The sequence below is a fragment of the Aythya ferina genome (assembly GCF_964211825.1).
Source record: "Aythya ferina genome assembly, chromosome: 6".
In the NCBI taxonomy this organism is placed as follows: Eukaryota; Metazoa; Chordata; class Aves; order Anseriformes; family Anatidae; genus Aythya; species Aythya ferina.
The window spans coordinates 11,976,528-12,002,472 of NC_140303.1; the positions used below are offsets into that span (position 1 = coordinate 11,976,528).

General features: G+C 41.0%; 1 protein-coding gene across 10 annotated transcripts in view; it reads right to left on the bottom strand.

Moving 5' to 3' along the window:
• AGAP1 (ArfGAP with GTPase domain, ankyrin repeat and PH domain 1) overlaps positions 1 to 25,945 on the bottom strand; it is a 352,881-nt gene that overhangs the window by 104,836 nt on the left and 222,100 nt on the right. For 8 of the 10 annotated variants that reach the window (XM_084524026.1, XM_084524027.1, XM_084524028.1 and 5 more), the window contains 2 exons: positions 25,701 to 25,869; positions 8,979 to 9,140 (listed from right to left, as the gene is read on the bottom strand). In XM_084524026.1, the coding sequence (XP_084380152.1) occupies positions 8,979 to 9,140; positions 25,701 to 25,869 (331 nt within the window). The remainder of the gene's footprint in view (positions 1 to 8,978; positions 9,141 to 25,700; positions 25,870 to 25,945) is intronic. The other 2 variants (XM_084524019.1, XM_084524025.1) reach the window with 1 other exon arrangement.

A 25,945-nucleotide genomic window follows, 5' to 3' on the forward strand; every position in this document is an offset into this window, starting at 1 on the left:
GGATTAGATCAACTGTAACAAATGAACAGCCCGCAGACTTGAAAGGAGATGCTCTTCCACCTGCAGGAAGTCCGAGCCTCCGTGCTTCAGCTGTCCCCCAACAATCAGCAGGTTGTGAAGGGGATGTGTATCAGATTTAACAGAGGCTTCTTTCACTCCTTGATCCGTACATACTGTGAAGAAGCTTTGAAGTGTTGGATTCCATAGGTAAAGTATACACAACATCCCCGTACCCAGTGCTCTGTGATCTGGACTGGAAAGAAACCGAGACTGCAAACAGACATGCTTGATGAGGCAAGCACTCATGTTAATTGGAACAGAAACTTCATTAAGCCTGAGAAGAAATAAAAGCATCTTCTGAGTTTCTTGCACACGCTTCATCCAGATACTGGCAAAACAAAGCACTGTGCTTCTGGACATACATTAAACAAGAAGTCTAATTACTACAAGCAGCTGTTTCAACTTCAAAAGTATGGACACAAAAAAAATCTGAAATTGGGAATTACTTCAATTCCCAATGTAACCTTTTACCTTCTCAACCTTGTGTTTAAAACATTACTAAACTTTACCTAAATTTAAAATTTATTTTACTGTTATTATCTAAATTTAGATGATAAAAATTTAGATAAAACTGAATGGTTAAGAAAAATAAAAGTGTTCTAACCTGGGTATTTTACTCATTTCCCCCATTAAGTCTTAATTAAAAGGTCCTAAAATACGGGAAGTGTTGTCTTTCCCATAGGTTGACCTGAGAACATCTCTCTCTGACTTTTTTTTTGTGGAAAATAATATAAAGTTTTTTTTTTTAAGCTCATAAGCTCCTGTAGGATATTATGTGAATCATGCTTGTGCACTTATTTCCTTACAATTATAATTTATCAAGATATATCACTCCTGAATGTGTATAGGCATCCTTAAATCAAATGCAGCTCTTCGACTTTTAATAGCTCGTGCCAAAAGATCTGTGCTCCTGCTGCTGCTGGATGTAGTCAATGTGTTGATGCCTCTGTCACTATTACAGTGCTCTAAGACCACAGGTCACATTTATTTCTGAGATACTGGGAAAAACAATCACAGCTGATAGTATATCTCACACCATCTGGTGACTCACCTGCCAAGAAAGATCACAGCAAAACTCATTCCAGAACTACAAACATTTAAGATTAAAGCAATCTTAAACAAGAAACAACAACAACAAAAAATATATCTGAAAGATTAAACTCCCTCTTTATACAAATGAGATTACAGGACTGCTTTCCTGATGAAGAACTCATCTTGTACAGGGGCACAGTCATCTGCAGCATTAACCCTCCCTTCTGACAGATACTAATACAGAGAAACAGAGAACTAAGTATATTTTACAGACTTTTATGTGCTGTATCTGCCAAACATCAAGCATCTGTGCTACAGACAACCAGTTTGTAGATGCTGTTAGACGAGGAGACAGCTGTGGAGATACACATTTAAACACAACCTGAAGGTAGAAGTGCCACATGTTTCCAGTGATATCAGTGCCAGGTATCCCCTTTCCTTTCTTTTTAAGTGCTGGCTTTTGGGGATGATTACATCCCATGAGTGGTACTGCACCACACTAACCCCGCACCTGAAAGGTCAGAAAAGTGCAGCATTCTCCGAGGCTGGAGCTTAAAGCCTGATCAAGAGCACGTTCGCTGTTCTCCCAACCCTGTCAGGCTAAAGTTTATGCTCCATAACAAACACAACTGCTTTGGTTTGAGGTTTGTTTGGTTTTTCTCCTCTTGGGTGGGGAGTGTCTGGGGACAAAAAGAGAAGGTGTGACAACCAAACCCAGCCACAGGCAGAAAAAGCACAGATTCATTGAACAAACCTGGACAATCGCGTCAGATTAATCAACATCAGCAACCAGATTTTTTCCCCTCCCATTAGGTGGAACATGCCGTACACGTTCCTATTTCTGTTTAAATTCTAAGCTAAACTAAATGCAAAATATGCATTTAAGCATCCATAAGTAAATGTCGGGAAAAGCAAAGCTTTATAGTTCCACTCACAAAGTTAATTTAGTCACATAAACAATTTATTGACAGACATTTGGCACTTCAGGCTGTGAACAAGATTAAGATGAGCATGAGGTTGCCAATGTCAAATTATCTGAAGATGAAAACTCGCATTTCTTGCCATTGTGGAACCAAGCACAGGATGTAATTGAAACATGCAACAATTCTTTATGTTTTAATTGGGGGTGGGGGGAGCTTGGAAAGAAGATGATCTTAAACAGGAAAAGCAGATGGTTTTCTGGAGAGCTGCAGAACTGTAAAAATCCATATAACATAACGCAGTATTTAACCAGCACCGCTAAGTATAGAAATATTTCGTTCAAACCCAAAGTTGTGCAGAAATGCCCATGTTCCCAAAACCCTTCTTGAACTAAAACCTCAGTGCAGCTCAGTTTAAGCCTTTCACGAGCAGCAGCTCACTGCCGATGACTCAAAGCATCAGCACCATCTCTCCCCCTTCATCACGGATACAAGGACCAAGGAACTGCTCTCATGTATTTCATCCTTTCAGCTCATCTTGCAGTAACACATTCTGTGCTGGATGCGGAGTCCAGTGGGACCCAATGGCAACGGTTCGTCTGCAGTTTGAGGTCCATTGAACTGCAACGCCAGCCTGGATAACCTGGCAAAAAAGGCATGCTGAGAGCAGAAAGCAAGCCAGCAGTGTTCGAACCCCCGTTGCACCAGAGGAGTGGATTGCAGAGGTTTTTCCTCTTTTGCCTGCAGTACAGCCTCACAGTGTTCTTCATCTGCATGACAGCACAGGTTTTCCTCATGCACATCAGCTGGGCAACAAATAGGTACCCAGAAAATACAAGGTACATCATTTGGTTTAATGCTCTGAAGCCTTTCTCAGACAACTTGTCCTCATTCTTTGGAGAAGAAAGCTCACTGCAAAGAGAAAAGGGACATCTGCCCACATCTCAGAAGCTTCCCATTTCCTCTCCACATTTACCTTCCAGCTCGGGTTGGGCACAGGCAATGTGCCACCTTCCCAACTAATTCTCGATCAGACAATACTTACACTTCCTTGCTGACCTCCCGTTTCTAGCCAAGCACCAAAGTGATACGCTGCCTTCTCCTCTAAAGAGTTATAGAAACTAGCATGAAACAACACGTCTTATAGGTTCTCATTTAAATTTCAGAGAGGCTTTGGGTATCATCAGGCTCCTGTTCATCATGCTGCAATGGAAACACAACACATGGCATACCTACAAGACCACCACAGAATAACATCTCGCTGCAATGTCTTGCTCCTAGGAGAGCACCAAGGCCCCTACCTCACCCACTTCATCGTGAGGATCCTAGCGTGAGGTACAGGATGCTTAGAAACAACCCAATTTTGTGCAGGTGAAGGCCAGGCAAAACAAGGCGGTTGTGGCAGGCTGCTTGGGGAATTGGGCAAATTTCTTTGACCAGGGAAACACAATAGGAAGATTCCTGTCCTCTTCCTCAAGAGTGAGGTACAGCAACTTGTAATAGGCTTTGAAACCAAAGATGAAGTTAGAGATCAACTTATTACTATAAGGAACTTACTTGTCACATCCACACTCTGCACTTACTCTTTCCAGCATGTCTTACATTATTTTGGGGAACCACAGGTCATAAAACTGCATCTCCCTGTGTATAAACTAAAGTCAATCTGAACCTCGAAGTCCTGCAGGATAATTCTTGCCAGGTGTTATTAGCCACAGCTAACTGGGGAGAAGGTGCCACAGCAACTGTGAGAAAACAGTTTCCTATTCCCTCCTGAGACTGAGTAACGGCACAGGCACTGATTGTGCAATCCTGCTTGACTGAGGTGCTTCAGGTAAGAGCTTGTCAAGGACGTCACCTGGAGTGTGATCCTGGAACTTTCTGAGTATGAAACTTCAGGCTGAAAGGGCCGATTTTCTGAAACTGCTAAAAAAGCAGTCCTTTAAAACCCAGGTTTCCTCAAGGCACGTTAGACTGTTTAGAAAACAAAGGCAATAGGTTTATGTGGTTGTTAGCAGGGTTTACCCTGAAGTGATTTGTTTGTTGATCACTAAAGGGCGTAAAAAGTATATGAATGTTCCTTCTTCTTTCCTCTTCCTGAAGGCAATGTAAACTCCTTGCACACATACCTCCTAATATGTGGTGAATTTTACAGTATTACGTATTAACAAACTGCAGGAAACACCAGAGCAGCTACAGAACAGCTAGAAAAATGAGGAATTTTCTTTGTATTTGCTTTTCAGTTAATTATTTCCTCTTTAAGAAGGATGAAAAAGCTTTTCCAGCCTCAGCCATTTATATCCACTTAACACAATTCTGAAATTCTATAAATGGATTTGAAATTACGTAATTTATCCTAGTCGAGAACTTGCCTATTGAATTCAAACAACTCTAAAACATGCTTTCTGGTTCAGTTTTGAAATGGAAGTGGTACAACAACGTACAGCACAAGACTTCCCCATTTAATCATTCCAAGTGCTTACGAACAGAAAAGTAAGGCAAGTTGTAAGGTCTGCATTAATATAAACACTCCAATGACCTCTCATACCCCATGGCACAGTGAGAACTCAATTTCACATTAATAAACCCTAACATCAAACTGTTAGAAACTGAAAAGACACCAGGTATTACAATTTATATAAATTACAGCAGAGATCAAATGGCCTGTAGAAGCAATCGTATAGTGATAAAACCTAAGTGGATGATATTTAAACACATATTTGATTTATTTTATATCTGCAGAAATTTATATCATGCTGGAATTCAAAAGAGAGTTTGGAAGTCCAGAGTAAAGAAATCCCCATCCCATGCAAAACACTAAAGATTGTCTCTCTAAAGAATTCTTGACTGATATTTCTCAGGGCACAGAAGCCAAACCGAAAATCTTAACATTTAACAAGAGAATGAATACGCTAATTCTTCATCCTCACTTTTCTGTGAGTTAAGTCTTGTGAACTTAATTTGTTTGCTATCTAATACAGCTGGCTGTGGTTTCTTCCATTTAAAAAAAAAAAAACACACACACACTGCTGTTAAGTTTGAGGACCTGTCCTTCAAGTTCTTTAAAAAGATGTGCAAATTGTGAAAGACTGAAGAACAGACAGCACCATCTTTCATTAATGGCAGCAACACCATTAGTTAATATTAATCATTAATCCATTGGAAAGCTGTTTTCTGCTCAAGTTTCAGATGCTTCACAGCAGTATTCCCAGCAAGCATTCCCGAGATTCCTCAGAACAGCCCTACTTTTTCTAGCTAAGCAAGTTCGCGAAACAAGCAGAATGTAAGGAATAAAGTAAGAGCTGAAGGTGCAGAAGAGGAATCATGCAGATGTACATCTCTTTCCCATACCGATCAGGAGACCTAAGAGGTGTGCCACAAAGGCACATCTGTAACACAGAAATGCCTTGTCTTGAACCAAACTTTGACACCTGAGCAGATTACAAACGGCTCTCCTGACACCAGACGACCCTGCTATTCCCCAGCAGAGAGCAACAATAGAGAATTCCTGGTGAAAAAATTATCCATCAAGATTTATCAAAAATAAATAAATAAATAAATAAATCACAGGCTTCCAATCCGATCCAGGAAAACCTATCAGCCAATAGTTGCAGCTGCAGTAATTGTTCTAAATCTATCAATAAAGCTAAGCTGCTCCTTCATTGACTGCAAACACCAATTTCTTTCATGGAGGATTATAAGTTGATGTTCATGGTCTCTCTACCACCATTAGGGTGATAAACAGTTTAAACTACATCAGGATCTGACATGTAGATCAATTCTGGGTCCATAAAGAATCCACACAAGAGGTTCCTGGACAGGGATTTACTGCCCCCAGTTTTTATTCTCTCTTGCTGCCAAAATTACTTCTGTCAAGTACTTACAAGAGTAAGAAAAAAATGTAAAAAGCATTAATTTTTCATGTACTACTGGAACGGTCTTTTTAAATTTCTAAGTTTTAAGACAAATATGTTACTGAATTTAAAATTATGCCGAACAGCATGTGGTATTTAGCTAAATAGTGACCCAATCGCACGGTGCGCTCACTATCAAGCAGACAGCAATTTGAAACACTGAACTAAGCTGTCTAGATTTTCTCTGAGGGCAGTCACAGGCTTCATGTTACCAGTGCCAAATTATATTAGACATTTAATTTTAAACCTCAGGTACTTAAATGTAAAACCTTACAACAGTAATAGTCATAAAGCAGTGGGGCATTCCATTTCAGAGAATGGATTTTTCTATTTTTCCCCTTTAATTTATCCAGCACCTCCTGTTTTGTGGCTCTGCCCACTACAAAGTAATTTATCTAATTAGGAGATGTTCACAGCTGCTTGAAAGACAGAAGCCCCAGGAAACCAAAGGTCTGGTTCGGAAGACTTTGAAAAGTTCTCCAGAGCCACACAAAGTATTAATTTAATGTGAAAAAAAAAAGGTGCAGAGAAAAATTGAATCCCAATATGTTATTTTGTCTACAATAAAACCATGTGACAATAAGCAGACATATCCTCCAGTACATTGGCATTTGAATTCCAAAAGATGCTTAGCTTCTCTCCATACCTGCTGCTTTCACAGTATTATCTTTTTATGACTAAAATTCAAAATCTTTTAATGGAGAAAAAAACCCTGAAATTAAAAAGGGTTTTTCATGCGTCAACTTGCCAGCATAAAGGACACATCTATGAGCTTACTGAAAGATGATACACTGATAGAAATGAATTATTCTTGATGTTTTGCAGCAGTTTTATTACAATACCTCTGTTTATGCTGGCATGTAGTTGCCTAAAATTCACTATTAGCACAATTTCCTTCACGTAGGAAAATAAAGCAACTTCCCCTTATTTCTAAAAAGTGGAACCTCTGCAAGAAATTAAGTCAGGCTAATTCATAACTACCCACTAGTCATCTTCATTTTTTGAATTAATATTTCATAGATAATTCCAGCTGTCATCTCTTTTGATCCAGAAGTAATCACATATGAATGTCAAGTCAAAAAAAGGTACTGCATCTATTTGGAGTACAGAGATTGTGTAGGAGAATAGGTTCCCTTCACCAGTAATTTACAGCTAGCTGTGGTGTAGTACCAGGAGCAAAAGACAAGCCCAGCAAATCTTTCCGAAGCATTACAAAGTAAAGGGAAAGGGAAGATGCTGTTTTTCTACTTTTCAACATATTAATTACGTTGCACTTCTAGGAAGTCACTGAATTCTGCATTTGGAGGAGTCCCACTGCAGCCTCAGTTTCCGCAGCTGGCTAGGGGCCAGTACCTGCTCACCTGTCTGGAGGCACGGCAGGTGTAGAAGACCAGACACTAAATCTTGTCTTTCACTTGCCTTCATTCCAGTGAAAACACACAATGTTCTGCAACTTTTCTTTGAAGAGCTACAGTATAAAAGAAGGGCACAAAGAAGCTGAAGGTCTGGTACAACCTTTAAAAAGGAGGGTAGAATTGAGGTAGGTTAAAATAACAAAGCAGCTCAGGAGAAGAGAGTCGAGTACACAGCCTTAACTGAAACTAGTTTAGTCTAAAGGGCCGTGTACATTAGCACAGGGTGAAAGAGAAAATACTCTCCTTGCTGGAAGAAAAACAAGCTGGAGAAGGAGAACACTGACTGCCCTAGGAGACTAACCAGTTTCCAAAGGAACAGGTAAGCTGGGTGAACACAGAAGTGAACCATATCATTGAATTTTATCACTCTGCTTAGAAGCATTTCTTGCTGTCATGTAGGCTGAAGTGCAGGATGATGGCTTGAGAAAACCCTTGATCAAAAACCGTATCATCCTGATGCAAACACCATGCTCCTGAAGATGCTGGCCACAAGTTGAGAGCTACAGAAACAGTCGTGTTTAAGCAACTACGAACTTGAGAGCTGAGCTGAGGTGGTCAAGATTTTAAACTCTGTTTTCAGAAGGCAGCACTGAAAAGCTGTACCAAGCTGCTTAAACCCTCCCAGAGAGGGCTACAGTCAGACATAAACCGTACACAGCATACAGATACATACAGAACACGTTAAATAGTTCTCATGCTCCTGTAATTCTCAGTATTTTTGGCACAACCATGAGCTTCTGCCTCCTTCTTACATACTTTCCTTCCCTGCTTACATACCTTTTTCCCCCCACGTTATCCATAATCTCTCTCAATTTCTTCTCAGTGCTCTCATACACACCTCCTTTCCACCTGTTACCCTCTGTTTCATGAGATTTCCATGGTTTCTGTGATTGCCCATCACAAACCCCATGCTCAGACCCACGTGCCTCAGCACACCCCACCAGCAGCTCTCCAGTCCCAGCCCACTTGCCATGGCTGTCCCAGGGGTGTCTGAATTTGTGTTGAGAGCAGGCCAGCAGCACGTGAGCTGCACTGCACTGCCCCTCTGCCCTCCACTGAGGTCAGATGTAATCATTTTTATATTTATTTTTATTTTTTACTATCCTACATATCCTTTAAAAAGGACACCCTCTCTATCTCACTGTTGCCATCATTGCAAAATGCCATCCAGAATAGCGTGTACTCCTTTTAATGCTGTTAAACACTCTGCAGAGAAAATACTAAAAGGAAGGAAAAAAAAAAAAAAAGTATGCCAATCATTCACATCCTTTAAAGCAAGACCACAGTGAAAACACACCACTGAAAAGATGTGCAGGATAATTTACTGCTAATACCTACCACACAGAATAAGCAAATAAGAATACAAAGCGAATAACCTACATTACGTACCTGAAATTAAAATTGAGCATTATTATAATTACATTAGTTATTCCCACTGAAAAAAAAAACAAACAAACACAAATTGATCTGTTCTTTCATGTAATTTCTCCTTTTCCTCTCAGATGCTAGGAGTCTGGCTTCCAACAGAACATCTGCGTGAACACCATCAGTTTTTTTTTTTGTTTTATTCTTTTAACTGCAAAACACCAAATTCCCTTCACCCCAAAGCAGACAACCCCCACAAGCTCCAGGTTTCTTACCACTGCTAATGCCAGAGTTTGCAATGACTGTTGCCTCACTCCACTGATCTGCACTGGAGACCGAGTAAGAGCGCTGATGCATACCATCCGGACGACTGTTGAAGGAGACTAGACTGATGCCACTGGCCATCTGAGACACAGATGTGCTAGTAGTCACGTTCCCTAGACATAAATGGAAAACAAATCGTGTCAATAGAGAAGATAAAAATTGATTTACATGAAGATGGATGGGTGCATCTTAACAGAGCAGAAAAAGAAAGTACTTAACCAACACAAAAACCAGCGCAGCCCTTCCTGAAACTCTGAAGACAGCAGTCTAGCAACCAGCTTGGGGCACCACAGATTTCAGCAGCCCACTCAAAGCTCGCCAGGTACTTCTGACAATAAAATAGCCTAAATTTTCCAGATTTCAGCTCATTCTGTTCATTCATCTACTGGAAAATACAAGCTTTGACAACCCTATGACCAGACACGTTTTGTATAGGTTCTCCACTGTTACAGGTATAACACAGAAGACAGACTGAGCATGGAAAAGAAATTCTTCCCTGAAATTCACTGCTGACACTAGCAACCAAGACGAGACAACCACTCAACCTGAGGAGCTTAAAACGATTGAACTCTAAATAAAATTTCAAATAATTATGTCCACCAAAGCCAAGATACAGGGATGGCAAGCAAGTAACTACTACTGCTGCAAGACCAAGCAAAAACTTCTCCAGATTTTTAAATATTAAAGCAGTATCGAGACACAAAAAGCACACCATGGAGGCTCCTTCCATAGACTGTGAATATAGTTCCTATGTCCCAGCCCACAGAAATGCACCTTTCACAATTCTAACAGCTTAATACACAAAGGGTGAGATACAGAGAAAAGCAGTGTTAAAGAGTAAGCACTAGAAACAATTTTAGTATTTTCACAATCCATGAGGGCTAAGACCATAAAATGCTGGGCAGAATGGAGGAATGCAACAGGGACAGTTTTCTCCCCACAGAACACATGAAATGCGATTTTACTGAATCAAATTTAAGTCAAAATGAACAAAACTTTTCCAGAAACTGAGACTTCTGGTAGTCTTACTCAAAACTTGACATTGGCAAAAAAAAAAAAAAAAAAAAAAAAGTCTGCTCTATAGTTTTTGTTTCTGACCACATTTTACTCCATTCTTGGTGTTGAACTTGCATATTATAAAATACAAGTATTTTACAACGCTAGTTTCATTCTTCATGGCAGGATCTTCCTAAGGGCATCAGGCACTGCTGAATTTCAGAGACTACTCTCAGAAGACACCCCACAGGTCTTATATGGTTTTAAGAATACTCTTTTAAAATATATGTAAAGAGAAAGAAACAGACACAATTTTATAAGATACTATAACACTTTGGATTTCCATTGCACCTTCTACTGATGAGTTCAGAAAAATTAATGAATTAATTTTCAATGCTCCTGTGAGGTTGTTAATTATCTGCTATCATTTCCCCCATTTTTCAGAGGTTAAATGACCCAGGGCCACAAAGGAAGATTGTGGCAGACATGAAAATAAAACCCAGATCTCCTGACTCCCAGTTCTATCATTATGTCTTTTCCCAGAGCAGCCTTTGGGAAGACAGCAGAGCTTAGTGAACTACTTTGTGTTTATTAGAGTTGGCATAATTGTCCCTTTCTCTCCCTCCTTTTCCCACGACTAAATCTCAACTCTAGCCCTTAACACAGATCCATCTCTTACAGTACCTGTCCGCATGAGTCTTGGATGTACTTCTCAGTCTCAGGAACTTCTGTTCAGCAATCTCTATTTTGCAGACGTGAAACACATACAGAGATACTAAAACAATTTGCTCAATTACACCAAGCCATTTTGGAACTGCATTGGGCACACCACTTTAGCCACTGGCACGTATTCCCTCTATAATCACCTTCTCCAGACAACTCTTTTGTTCACAAGAACTCCACGATCAGAACATCATCTGCCAAACTATGGAAAAAAATTCATGCTTCTAACTGGTCCCCTTCAGGACACTGCATGCTCAACTCATCAACTGAAAGCAATTTGCTTAGGCTGGTGTTTTAGGACCTTCTGAAACAAAAAGCAAGTTGTCCAAAACAAGTTTACCACAGAAACCAGGCCTACAGAAAGGGAAGTGCAAAGCAGAGCTTCAAATTACAGCTCAGTATCTTGAAGCTGCAATAGGAAATGGAAATGCTAGCTGACAGTTTGCATTTTGAGCTGGGCACACCCTGACTGGCATCTCAGACACTGTCCTCAGTCACGGGTCCCCCAGAGGGGTTCAAGAGGCCAAGGAAACAAGAAAAGATCCAGCAAAGAACTGCCCAGATGGTCACAGTTCTAGCAATGCGAGGCCTACAAGTGCTGTAGGAGCTGGGCTGGTTAGCCTGGTGAGTCTGGTTAGGAGGTGAAAGGCTGATCTAATAGCCACCGACTGCTACCAGAAAGAAACTAATAAAGATGAGGGAGCCGCAGTGGGATAGGCAGTGGGAGATGACAGAAAGCAGCAGCAACAGTGCAGCTTGGAAGTGCAAACGCAGCAGTGGAGGAGGCTGCAGAAAGCAGCTGGAGGATCTCTGTCCTTGCAGGTTTCCAAAGCTCAGCTACACAAAACTGCAGCTGAACCCACCCAGCACTGCTAACAGCCCTGCTTCAGGCAGGAGGATGGCAGGGATGATCTCCACAGCTCGTGTCAACCAACGTGTGCAGGGCTCTGTGAATGACTAAACTGCCTTTTCCTTTTTCTTCCATCTCAAGGCAAAACAAGACTGAGCTTTTCAAGCTCAGAAGCTACTCTGCTTTCCCATTTGATTCAAAATATTTTGAACAATTTGCACCTTGATACATTTAATTTAAGCAGAAAAATGACTTCTATTCTTTTTCTTGATGCCTTGCGGTCCTCTGATGAAAACTTAAGACAAGAAACCCCTACAGATCCTTTATTTAATTATTTTAAAATGAGCTTACAGCAAAGTTACCAACTTTATTCTAGGCTTGTTTCTGAATTTGTTTATTAGCCTTTCACTTTGCAATTAACTCAACTGACTGAGTTTACCAAATCGAATTTCCGGGTGACAATTATGTGGCAGATTAATCCAAACTCTTTGCTTTATTTTTGCTGCGGCACCTTCAGAGTATTACTGGTAAATGGCTTTGGAAACAACTTATTTTTCACAAACAATTAGGTTTCCTATTGAGAAACACACACAAGCCTCCTCCCATCAAGTGCCTGACAAATGGCATCTACCCTGCCAGACAGAAGAGCAAAGCGCACTTTTAGCCTGTAGCTATCTTTCATTCTGCGCCTGGTAAAACGGGGAGCTACATTTGATGAATTCCTGAAAGAGAATCTTTGTAACAAAGATCATGAAGGAGAAAACTGGGATGTGAAAGCTGAGATGGAGCATTTCCTGGGTATCATGGCAAAACGGAAAACAATTACTGGACATCTCTGCCTGACACATCACCGTTATTCTGTGCTGGGTGGCTGAATTGCAGAGACCAACAATGTTGGTATGTTGACAGCTTTTGTCCAGTTCACAGATTTCTGTTTTTTATTCAAGTGTCCAGTCGCTTTCTGACCATGGTGCAAAACCAAAACTTTAAAAGGACATCTGGCATAACATTAAGACTTACACATCACGGCAGCACCAAGCGCTTTACTTTTGCTTTAATGCCACCTCCTGAAACTCTGCAGCTCAGGTTATGACATTCATCTGTTGAGAAACTACAAACCAAATGGGAATTATTTTTCACATTATATTTGTGAAAGCTACGGACTGTTAGCAAGAAATAGCTGCCAAGTTCCATTGTTTATACCTTAGTGATCCACGGTACAACCCAACTTAGCTCTTTCTGCTGCCACCATCTGATAACCCTGTTACCAGCTTGCCCCCTACGATACCTTTAATTCAAGGTTAAATTCCACTTTTTTTGACACACTCTAAGATCTTTTCTTAACATGTCAGACTACGCAAGTCAGGATCCATAGGCAGACATCAGAAGGGCTGATTTACAGAATACACCTTGAGCAGGTCCATTCCCTGCTCCGCCAAAATGGGTTCAGCTCTAGCACAAACTCGTAGTTACAACCTTATTTAAAAATCGTAATTTCCCAATCTATTGCTATTTCTTCCCATTTCTCAATCTAATTGCAGCATGCCCAAGACATGTATTCCACTGCAGCAGTATGCAGTAATGCATGCTGTCACACCCAAACAAGGGCTACTGGAAGTTAACTGCTGCTCTTGTGCTCTTCCTGCATAAGGCTTTTACAAACAGTCCTATGTTTTTTCCCTTCTGTACCAGGAAAACCCCAGTCCTCGCCTCCACAAAGCAACTGTCCCTTGTTTTGCTTCAAGATGAAACTTCAACAGCAGAAATTATCTCAGCCTTTTAGCAGACAAGTTAAAAATAGGAGAGCAACAATACTCACTGGAAGGTAAGCCCTGCAGGTATATGCAGCCTTCATGTTAAGCTCTTACCAGCGATGACAACGCATTCTGCATCTGTTGTCTTCCCCATCTGTACATGTATACACACACATGCATATATATTTACGTCTACCTATATGTACACAGATGGATATAAATACATATCTCATCATTGCCATGAAACCCATGGTCAGCTACCTGGCCCACTCTGGAGTTCTGAAAGAGCGCCTCTTCAAATACATCATATATGCATCAGCTGGTTGCTTAAGTTGATTAGCAGGGGGCAGTTAAATTACTATGCTAATCCATGTATTCTCAGCACTGTTTCCTTGATATGGATATGTGTATATGCTTACTAGGAAGCCTTGATTAGTTCAAGCTTCAATGTGTCAAAGGCTCCAGATTCTTTCCAAAGAATAATTTTAGCTGTACTCACATCCCTAAAGTGTAGGAGCTGATTTGAAAAGGTACTTACCTCTACCATATGCTATTTTTCTTTAAACAATTTGCATTTCAAAGTGAATATGGCATTTATATTTGAATGAATATCAGTATGTTGCCAGAACTGGTCTCAAATGAGCAAAAAAAAGATGCTGGTCTCCTATTGAACAAAAATGTTTTCATCTACCAAAGGAGCATCAAAGGAAGAGTTCCTTTTTCTAGCTCTAGACAGCTTTATTAAAACTATCTTTTCTGATATTATAAAATACCCTGTTATGATCCGACTTACAAAATGTTCAAACAATTAAGCTCTACAAAAACCACCCAAATTAAGATTCAAGGTAATTTTCAGTTTTGTTCAATGCGCAGTAGAAGAGCCTTTGAGAAAAGTCAGTGTGCTCATACAAATTTTTATTTTTTTTTAATCCATCTATTCAGTGTAAATAGCCACAAACAGCAAGTCAAGACAATGGACTCAGCATAAGAAGAATTAAGCAGACAAACGCGTACGTGTGCACATTATGTACAAATTCAGAGGCTGATGGAGACACTGGGGGCAGAACCCATCTCATTTTCCTGTGCTGTGACTTTGGCTTTTCTCCTATGAGAACCCCCCTGCAGCACCAGCAGGACATGGGGCAGTGGGAGCTTGCTCTGGTTGAGGCTCAGGTTGGAAGGCCCCTTAAAGCCCATCTCGTTCCAACCCCCTGCCATAGGCAGGGACACCACCCACCAGATCAGGTTGGCCAGGGCCCCATCCAGCCTGGCCTTCAACACCTCCAGGGATGGGGCACCCACAGCTTCTCTGGGCAGCCTGGGACAGGGCCTCACCGCCCTTACAGTGAAGCTTTTCCTCCTAATGTCTGATTTAAATCTATCCTCTTTCAGTTTAAGACCATTCCCCCTTGTCATGTTGCTCTTGTAATAGAACAGCACAGTGGACAGCATCTCAGCGATTCCTCTTTTGCTGTATTTCAACTTAACAAAAATAATATCGTGAATCATCACTGGGCAGCACAGGTTATTTTAATGGACACATCACTTTAAGCCTTCACCAACTATGCCGCCCACTAATTACAAATGCAGAATGAATATAATTCACAACCGTACCATAAAAAGTGAGATAAAAGTGTCTTAAATACACGCAGGTGATCTCCACTCATTGCTGCATACATATTTGTGATTTCCCACCGACTCCCAAACAGATCACCGAGTTGCAAGGAGCTTTGTTCAGAAATGCATCTAATGCCTCTGAATTTGAGATGAGCAGACACTGCTAGAGTTGTGAAGCAGAACTATATTTTTCATGAAGCCACAGCATATGAGACCTTCAGGGAATGGCTGCACAGATGCAGAGAAAGACTGAATCGGATGCACCAGCCTATTGCTATGCTTTCACCATGGCCATGTTTTATTTGTGTTCTGCTCTTCATGTTCACTGTGAGTTTCTCTTCCAAAAAAGAAATAAACCTCTGAAGGCCAGAGGGCTCTGCTCACCAGCTGTTAGAACTAATGAAAAATACATTAGAGTTGTGGGTCAGGAAATCCTGACTCTTGATATCAGAGGGTTAATTGTTTCAAATCATGTTGGGTCAATTTATGTTGCAAGTATACTGCATATTCTTGAAATGCCCTCTAATTCAGCAAAAGGCACTGCAAGTAGATTAGATCGGCTGCTAGTTCCCTGCTAAAAAAACATATCCAATAGTGCTCCCTGAAGTTTCCTCAGGCATTAGGGTGCAGAAGAAAAAAGAAAGAGGCCATCTTGCTAGCTGCAAAAATATTAAAAGTATTCCCTACCCCTTTCTTCAATTCTGTGCTATGCTTATGAATTAATTCCCAGAACTACACAGAAATCTTTCCAGTGGACGAAACTTTCATAAGTAGCCGCTTATGAAGAAGCAGTGCCACTCTTTGCCTACACTGCTTTTGGCTTTCCAATAAGTATGAACGTTGGAACAACCACTGCTTTTGCTGAGGAAAATTTGGGAATGACTCCTTTGGGTCCCATCAGTTTGCCATCTCAGATTCCAACCCCCAGCTTTTAAATATGTATCCTCCTTTCTTTGCCAGCTCTGGAGTTATCTCATGCCCAGCACTGAAATCTGGTTAAACCACTGTTTTCTTATCCCAATAGCACCTCCTTGTCTGATCAAGTCAAGTCAGCCAACATTGAAGGGCAGGGAAGCAGCCAGGTTGCAGAGCACTCTCTGGCCGTTTTCAGGAAGAGCAGCAGAGGAACCAAAGCTACAGGGCTCAAACTTCCTTAATCTAGTTCTCGAGTGGGGTTATTAATGGGGAAAACCTGCTGAAGTATTGCTACGGATTTGATCTGATTTTGAGCTGACTGCCATATGCAAACAGCACATCATTTTGGCCTTGGGCTTATCAGGGACATAAAATAATTTGAGACTATTTGTATGGGGAATGAGAAAGAGTGAGACTATAGCATCTGTCCAAAACACTCCTTGGTTTCAGCACTGAAAAACTCTTCTTCAATATGCCGATAATAATTTTCAATACTAGCAAATGATTTGCTTGTGGGTTTTACTCGTTTTTAAGATTTTCAGAACTGTTTACATTCTGAACAAATTTCCCAAAGATAAGCAGCTATTAATAGAGGAAGACCTTCTATCTCACAGCCTGGCAGGGCAGCCTCTCAGAACGGGGCTTGATTAGTAGCGTACAAACCGAGAAGGGTCAATACTAATGAACAAACAAGGCAATGCCAAGAAACATCCTGGTGGTGAAGGAAATGGTGCTGGGAGTATAACGAGAGAAGCTATTATTCTCAGAGCGTGCCAAGCCAACACAGCAAGAGTAGGGGAAAATTAAGTCATCTGAGAAGATATATCTTCTAAAAGAAAGTTAAACCCAAGATCTTCATGAAATGCTTCTGCTCAAGATGCCAGACTATTCTTCTGGGATCAAAGCGTGCTTGTAGGTAAGTTTCCCTTTCCTGGCAGGCATAACAGCCATAAATAAGATATACCTCACTTTCTAGGGTCCTGCTAGAAGTTTCTTGCTTGGTAAAGCTTTAAGACCCAGAGGTGACCATTTAAAATTGATAAATGGTCTATTTTATATTGCTGGTATTTGAATTGCTGAATATACATGTATTGCTGAATCCTGTTAGCAATTGTGAATTTAACTTTGCAACAATAACTGCACAAAACCAGCTAATTCTGAGGCATTATGCTGCTTGCATGTACAGTGAAGCACGTGTAGGGGCCTCAGGCAAATGACATAAAATGCTTCCTAATGCCTTTGGCTGTCTGTGGAAGTTCATAATAACAACATTGGAAAGGGGATGGGCAACTTCACCTGCACACCGTATCTATATTGAAACTGAGTATAACCAAACTAACTTTGGATGCTTTCCGCAAGCCTACAAAGACATCCCAAATCCTACGAGCTGTAACCAGGGCCTCATCGAGATGGGGGGTAAGACCGTAAGCATTCAAGTATCTTCCAGACTCTTCAGAAATTGGAACAAAGAAACTTTCTTTTCGAAAAAGAGACAATAGATATGTGATATTACTCTTCCTTTCCATATAGCTATTGCCACTGTAACAGCAGCTAAGTGAATGCATGTCTGCAGTGTGAGCAGTTTTGATAAACAGCCTCTGCGGGCCACACAACGGGGATAATGTATCCTTAAGTACTGCCAATGAGCTGCCATTCTGCACAGCCAATTACTTCTGTGCGTCTGTCACTCAAAGGAAAAATGACTGAGCCCATTAGATCAAACCTTTGTCACTGTTCCTAATGCACTCTTAGGCCTCATTAATCTGAGGGAGCAGCAACACAGCCGCCGGTGCCTCATTGCCTCCCCCACAACAGGCCCACGTGAATCTTCTCATCTCTCCCCCAAGTGCACCACGTTAATCAAGCTCTCCTTATTACCCCGGTCCCTGTCACGGCGGAGAGCGCTCTCTCTCTTAAATGCTCTCATTATGGCCCATCTTTAGAGCCGGCTGAGTGGAAAAAAAAAAAAAAGAGCCAGAGAGAAAGAGAAGAGGAAAAAGCAAGTCCGATCACATTAATATTCATGACAATAATTAGTATTCTAGGTCACTGAATATTCATGCTATTAGTTTGGTTTTTTATGGGTTTGCTGGATGTCCTGATTGCTGGAGTGTGGAGGAAAACAGCATGGTTGGGACTTTAGATGTCAACGGCAGTTCAATACTCAAAACACATTTGTGAATTTTTTTTCCCTTTTGGTAAATCAGCTTCAACCCTCCTGATGGCTTTAATATTTTAAAATCACTGGGGGAAAAAGAATGAGCAATTTTGCAAAGGTCTTAACATCCAACTGGTTAGTATTACAACGTGCAACCATCAAAACTCGGCAAGATTGCATCGGATGGACAAGACAGATCCGTGATTTTTATGCAGGATACGGCGCAACAGAGGCATAAAATCAACCAGAGTGAAACAGGCTCAGCCTGATCAGCAACGCCTGCATCTTGTCTGGCATCTACAGGCATCTGCAGGAAGGTTCACGATACATTTCTGCTGTTCAGCTAGCTCATCGTCAGGAGATGGACACCGTTCGCCCATGTAAGAAAGAAGGAATCCTAAGACAGCACGTCGTTTCCTTCCTGCTCTAATGAAACAACTTAGAGTGCCCTGAAAATCCAAGCTAATTTGTTCTTTTCCAAGATTTAACCAATGCAGTGTTTTTATCAAATATTTCCTTCTTTAGCACTAATATTATCCCTGATAGGAGGGAACAGAGAGAACTGAAATTGCAAGTTTCTCTCTGTCTGGTTCTGGAAAGAGCAAATCTTGGCATGAACAAACTGGAAGAGATGACCTTGAGGGATCACCCTCTAGTGGGATGAAAGGGAAATCTCCAATGCACTTAAAAACTGGGCTTCTTTTTCCCTTCAAAATGTGCAAAGTGACAACTTCTCCTTTCATTCACTACAGCTGTATATCACTGAACTAACAGCAAACCCAACCGAATGGAAAATTGACTTGGGTGATTAATGACAAAAGTAAGCCACAAACTTGCGTTTGTGATCTGTGGTAGAATCGTAAAACTCATGCTCAAGTGAAAGCAAAGAAAACATTTCATGGTAAGTCTTCTCATGTACGACATTAGACTACAAAATTGGTAGTAAAATGCTAACCAGCAATCTCTGGCCTCTTAAGACTTCAACCAGATAAATTCTGGCATTGTCAAACCAGAGATGAAACAGTGCACCAGCACAAAGCCTCCATCACCTACAAGTAAGGAGTTAAGAACAGATTCAAGACTTTTGGACCCAGTTTTGCATACATTTGCTAATACACCCAAGACCTACAGGCTTTGGAGCAATTGCCAGTGACAGCAAGTTCTTTGCTTGACATACATTTTTACTAATCAGAACCTAGTTAACAGCTTGATCATAACAGCTAAATTCTCACAGTAACCTCCAATTAATAAAGAAATAACATAATCTATGAAAAGACAGACCCACAGCTGTACATTATGCTTCCCCTCCTGCATGTGGCATGCCACACATCAGAGGGTATTTGCTCTCTCTGGACTCAGCAGCTATGATTCAGGTGCCATGGAAAATAGATACCCAACATGATAGGTAGGACTGCAGATAAAATAGGCTTAAAAGGAAAAAAAAATAATACTGTGTTTAAAGAACAGAACTATTAGATGTATTAGAATCCAAAGACACTAGATCAGAAGTCATATACTGAAGGCATACCAGTCTAATTTAGAAATCAATTCTCCACCTTCTTAAAAGAAAAATCTGGAAGGCAGCCATTACAATTCAGCCTGATTCCAAGCACTTCAGTGTGAGATAAGGTTATTTAATGACCACTGCATTGATTTGATAGATTTTCACAATTAATAACAAATAGAAAACGCACATTTGTAAAAATGTGAAGATGGTGTTCTTTGAACATGTCCAAAATGTCACATATCGTTAGCAGATAACAACCTTTAACATACTTAATGATGGCTATGGAGCTAACACATTTTAGGAGGCTTCAAATACTGTACATCCACTATCATAAGTAAATTTAATAGCACCGAATTATTTAAATGAACTGTTAATCAGGAAACAACTTATCCCTACACCAGATGCTATTTTCAGATGTGAACTTTCTACATCAGCGGCTCCTGCTGTAGCTCAGGCTTTGGGTTGTTTGCAGAGGTGTGCTGTGTGTATGTGGGGAGGTTTTGGTCATGGAGGCTGCACGGAGGCCTCTGTGCACAGGGCCCTGGAACTGCCCTGTGTGCGAGCAGAGCCAGCTCCAGCCTGCGAGGTGGGTGCAGGAGGAGGGCAGGAGAGAGGCCCCTGGTGGAGCAGGCTGTCCCCCTGCAGCCCACGGGTCCCGTGGCGGGGCAGGTCTCCATGCTGCAGCCCCTGGAGGAGGCCAGCTGCTGTGGGTGGACATTGCCACACAGCGAAGGGCAGGGAAGGCCGGTGTCCCACAGGAAGGACCCCAGGCCAGAGCAGGGGCAGACAGCAAGCACCAAGGAGCAGTGGAGCCACGTCCCAGGGCCTGGCTGCAGCCCCCAGCCATTGCCCGCTGCACTGCTCACTGGGGGCTCTGGTTTGCTTGGAAATAAATGACTCCTGGAAGAGATTACGGGATTAAGATCACTTTCACGTTGCCAGTTCAAAACTAACCTAAGGTGGGAGTACTGAAATCCAGTCCTGCCCCTGCTCCAAAGCCAGCAAGAACCAAGTCTGCTTCCTCAAGGCGTAGAGGCTGGCTCACTGTGGTGCTGGCTCTAACAGCATTCCCGTAAGCTACCAACTGCTAGATGAACTTGGAACTGAGCAAATCCACAAGTTATCCTCTTCTGAAGTACTTCCAGATTAGGCACATCAACAATATGATGTCCAATACCATTCAAATTTAAATTTAAATTTACATTATTTAAGTGACTTAAGCAACAGTAAACATCTTTGCTTTAAAAGTAACAACTTCAGAATTGCATATTAAAAGCAACGAGCTTCCATTTCCCCCGACTCACAGCTCCCTCTCAAGCTAGCAGACAAGTACAAGCACCTTTCATAAAGCCCTAGTATGAAATTTGTGATTTAAAACCTTTACGTAACAAAAGCAAGACAGCCCCATCCCTCTGCACTGGCCTAGGAGAATCAGACACAATCTCAGCTGTTAGAAGATAAACCCCAAACTATACTTCCATAGAAAACAAGAAAGTACAGAAACCACGTTTTACTTTTAAAGTGTCATGGCAAAACTTCTAGAGAGTGAAAATGAACCTGCCGCTAGGTAAGCCCTTTGGCTTTGCAAGAGGGGAAGCAGCCTTACTTTCCACTAATTTGTCTGTTTTCTTACAGAGAATATAAGAGTGCTTTTCGCACTCGTTTCAATTCCAGATTCGTTACTGCCCTACCACATACATGCTAAGGAAATGTTTTTTCCAGCTCTTGTGCCAGAGTGGAAGCCTAGCAGGAAACAATCATGTTATTTTCCTTCATATATTCTCAGATTGGCCTTTATTTTTCTTATGTCTCTGAAATGGAAACCTGTGAGGATTGGAACTTGGCTTTTGTTGTTGAAATGATTATTTCCCCGAGATCTGCTTCCAGATGTTTGGGATGTAAACACACTTGCAGATCAGGATAGCTGTCACAGAGATGGTTATTATATGTCTGTATTTACCAAACAGTCTTTAAAACCAGAGAAACAATCTTGTTCAGAGAAGTGCCCCAAAGCAACGTGAAATTCAGTGTGCTGGGAATGACATGCTTTTAATTTTTTTCTTTTGCATGTGACATCTGCATTAACAGATCTAACATAAAACTTTCTCTTACTACTTGAATATTTCAACTCATATTACCGAATAACTGCGTATATCCCTCCTGAATTCATGACTATCCCCCTAATTAGCTTAATTCCTTCTCCCATTCTTCCTGTATGACTACATACAGCAGTCAGGCCTGAGATTCAACAGCACAGTATTTAAAATGCAGACTAATTTTATTGATTATTTTTCAACAAAGTTGAAATCTCCTCTTCCCTATCCATTGTTTAATATGTAGAAGTCAACAAGGATAATGACCAGTAAACTCTAAGTCCAGTACAAAGGCTCTGTAAAGATTTGCAAACTGACTCTTTTGGTTTTAATGTTTGCCTGAAAGTAAGTTCAACCCTTTCCAAGAACATACTAAATGGAAAATATGCAATTTCATCAGAGAGATCCTTTTAGTGGTATTGGGCTTATCACCGTGTATAAGCAAAGAACTTGAATTTGATTTCCAGGAGCAATCTTGGACATTTTAACTGAGTCCTGGTATTCTTGTAATATCATAACTTTTTCACTAAACTGTACACAATTATATAACAGCAGAAGGAAAATTAGCCTGTTCCTGATCACATGGAACAACTAAATGAAATACCATCCTCAGTTCTAAGCATGGAAAATACTACTCTCCTCCACATATCAAATACACATTGGCAAAACCACAGAAATACAAAACATGACTGTTTTGGGAGTGAGCTAAAATGTAATGCAGTGAGAATGCAGGGTATTTGCATGGCTACAAATAAAAATAGTAAGTGTTGATTTTCTTTGTGCTTGGTCCAAACCTCCTCAGTACAGAGCAGATCTGTGTACATAAACTTGTCAACGTGAAAACAGTAACAGACAATTTCAGTCTGAGATCAATTTTAAAACATCACTCAAAATGAAGACAACATTGTGCCCGTATTAACAACTGAGAAAACGCTCTGAGACAGCATGACAGACAGAACAAGGGATAATTTGCAAATATCTTTAGCTGCATGACAGATAACTGCAGAGATACCCGGACTCCTCCTGGCACTGTGGGAGTTGAGCAGTGAATTCCTACAGGTGTCCCACTGATCAGAAGCTGTGACCCCTCTGCATAAAAACCACTGTCAATACACTTGAGCACATGAAAGTTGAGATTACCAAGCCAAGCACAGCTTGTAACAATGTATTTTTACAATACTAACACTCCCCATATATTTTAAAATCGCTGTCTGCAATGCAGCTCTCCTCAATCTTACCTGAATGTGAGAGTATTGGGAATGACATACGGACCGACACATAGCTGAGCTGCTGCCAGGTATTTCCCAGATCTAGTCTGCTGTAATGCCTTTTTTTTTTTTTTTTTTTTTTTTAACTAGTAATCGCTGCTTGGATCAATCAGCTGTTGATTGATTTCAGTAGGCTTGGAAAACATTACTCGGCTTTCACAATAAAGCTCCTCTCTCATGTTGCTGATGATTACTCTGCCCAGAAATGCAACAACCAGACAGACCTCAGATCTGGCCTTTGGAGTAAGGAAGATTCAATCAAAGAAGCTCATGCAGAAGAAAAAAAATTTATGTAAAAAAACAAAACAAAACAAAAAACTTTGGGGGTGATTCAGCAAAAAACTCCTTTTGTAAAGAAAAATCCTGAAAGAAGAGATATGGCTGATAATGAACAAATGTACCAGCCTGACTTTTAGAAGCAATGACTACGTGGAAAAATACTGCAGCAGGTCTGAAACTACTGCACCATGCATGCCACTGAATGGCTGAAATGCAACTGCACAGACGTGTACATCTGAACCAAGACCTCTCTCTCACTAAAACCTTAGCCTACACCCTCTGCACCTAAAGTGGGCACAAGACAGCAGATAGCAAGGTATGAGCATGCTGACTGCTGCCATGTAGAGCACCAAGCTGTTTAGTCCCACCTGCCTTTACCTGCTCCCCCCAGTAAGTTATAAAGATGCTTCCAGTTATGCTTCCAGCCAGCTATAGGGGTAATATAATTAATACATCACTGTTTGCTTTATCAGTGGGAAGAGAGCCATGCAAAGATAAGCAGGTCAAGATCTTGCTTAAGGTTAAAGAAAGATCAGTGTAGCTTCCCAGCTGCATGAGAGGGGAAATGAAGGCATTCAAGTGGGTAATGATAAAGAAACCAGGTTCGCCTTTCCTTGGATATATTCTTTTATACGTTAGGAAAGCATTAATCAGTTTAAAACTTTAATTGTAGTAGATCTTTAATTAATTAAAACTTTAATTGTAGCAGATCTTTTGAGCTGTGGTAGCCAGGCATCAACAGAGAAGTCTTTCAGTATTTTTAAACAACATGACAAAGAAACCTAGAGAAGACAAGGTGCAACTATCTCCATCATGGTATTTGAAAAACTGCCTAAAAGCAGAGCTGTTTTCCAGCATTTGCACTTTCTAGCATAATTCACTTTTTTCTTTCAAATAAATTGCTGTGTGACAAAACCTCAAGCTAGCCACAATACCTACACAGTGGCTAACACTACCAGCGGATACAGATGCCTACTGTGTATTTTCACATACAGATAGCAATACATATACAGAAACCCCTGAAATAAAAGGAATATTGCCAGTTTCATTGAAGCCACGTACAAGCTGCTTCCCTCTTACCCAGAAATCTAAGCATAGGCCAAAATATCTCAGTTCCATGTCATAAACCTCCAAGTATGCATCACCACATGTTTTCTACAACTTACGTCTCCGGAGCAATCAAATTACTTTCGCCTGTTTCAGAGTGTTTGGATGTCTTAAAAGCACACATGCCTTTTCTGTTGATACACTGACTCACTCCAGCACTTTTCTTCCCCAAACAATGGGATATGTTGAAAAACACCCCCTGTTCCCAGTCATCTACATTAAAAAGCAAAATGGAAAAAGCAAACCAACCACGAATAATTTTGTCCTATGAACTCTTCCAGTGACAATGCCAGCTCCACGCCTCTTGAAGCACAGGTTACAACTTGAAAAAGGCCCTGATGAAATCATGGCTTCAGGTCCCGAGCCAAACTAATACAACATGCCATACAAGAACTGTTTATCTGCAGGGATGTCTGCTCTGTGACACCACTGTAAAGCTGCAAGGCTTTATTTTTTTTTAAACATTCGTCTCAAAGAGCAGCATCTGAAGCTGGAAGGAAAATCCTCTTGCCCTAATGCAGGGTAATTTGCATTGTGAAAAAGCAGAGGAATACATTTTGACTCGAAGCATAAGATAACCATTACCACCCAACCGAAGACACTTGAACAGCAGGTCACTGAGCTCCTTCCTGCGGCTGCTCATCCTACCTGTGCGGTGCGTACTGCGCAGGGACAGAAGTGTGCTTGCGTGGTTTTGTCAGCCTGTGCTGGAGATGTCTACGTTACCCATAAACGGAAAAGGCACTCGGTGCTTTATGGACGTCATCCCAAACATGCTGACAGAACTTCTCTATTGACGCTATACCATTATGTGCTTTGTATAAGCTGCGTGTTTTACAAGATAAATTGTCTTAAATGCTTTTCCTTAATGCAGTTTTTTAAATCCATTTAGCTGTATGGACAAGTACTTCAGTGAACGATAAAATTCTTTGTTTAGAGCTCACAAGGAACTATAAACCACTTCCATAAACAAAATAAAAGAGCTTTCTACAGAAGAATCTTGCTGCTGGAAAGTCCAAAACTATGCATCCTTCTAAAGGCGGAAACAAGCAGTGTGGATGTCATCAGGAAGCCACAAACAGCCCTTTCAAATGACGCAACTGTTTTTCCAAAGTATTACACTTAACAAGTCAGTAGAAAGGCAGCAACAATTATTCACAAGTATTAACTTCTGTGAATTATGTATGCAAGTATAAGGTAACATGGATGTTGAAAGTTACTCAGAAATTCAGAATCTCTTGTGGAGGCCAGATCAGTTATCAGAGAGGGCTTAAAAGTTGCCTATCAGTGGTTACTTGGATTTATAAATTAGTAACAGAAATAATTCCCACCCTAGTGGTACAACTGCTTAAATACATTTGGAAAAGCAGTCCTTCCCTTGTTTGCCAAGCATTAAGTTGTCTTACCTGAATTTGGCGAGATGTGTAAACTGCTCATGTCCTTGGAGAGGCCATTTGTTTTGGGACTGGAAATGGGTGCACAAGCTGACGTAGCTCGGGGTGGCCTCTTTCCAGGAACTTTCACAGTGGTTCTCAGCAAGTCGATTTCTTTCCCATGAACATTCTGCATATAGTCCTGATAAGAGGGGAAAAAAAAACAGCAATATCAAACAGGTAGTTCTGTAAGCAATAGAACTAATGACAAAGTTTCA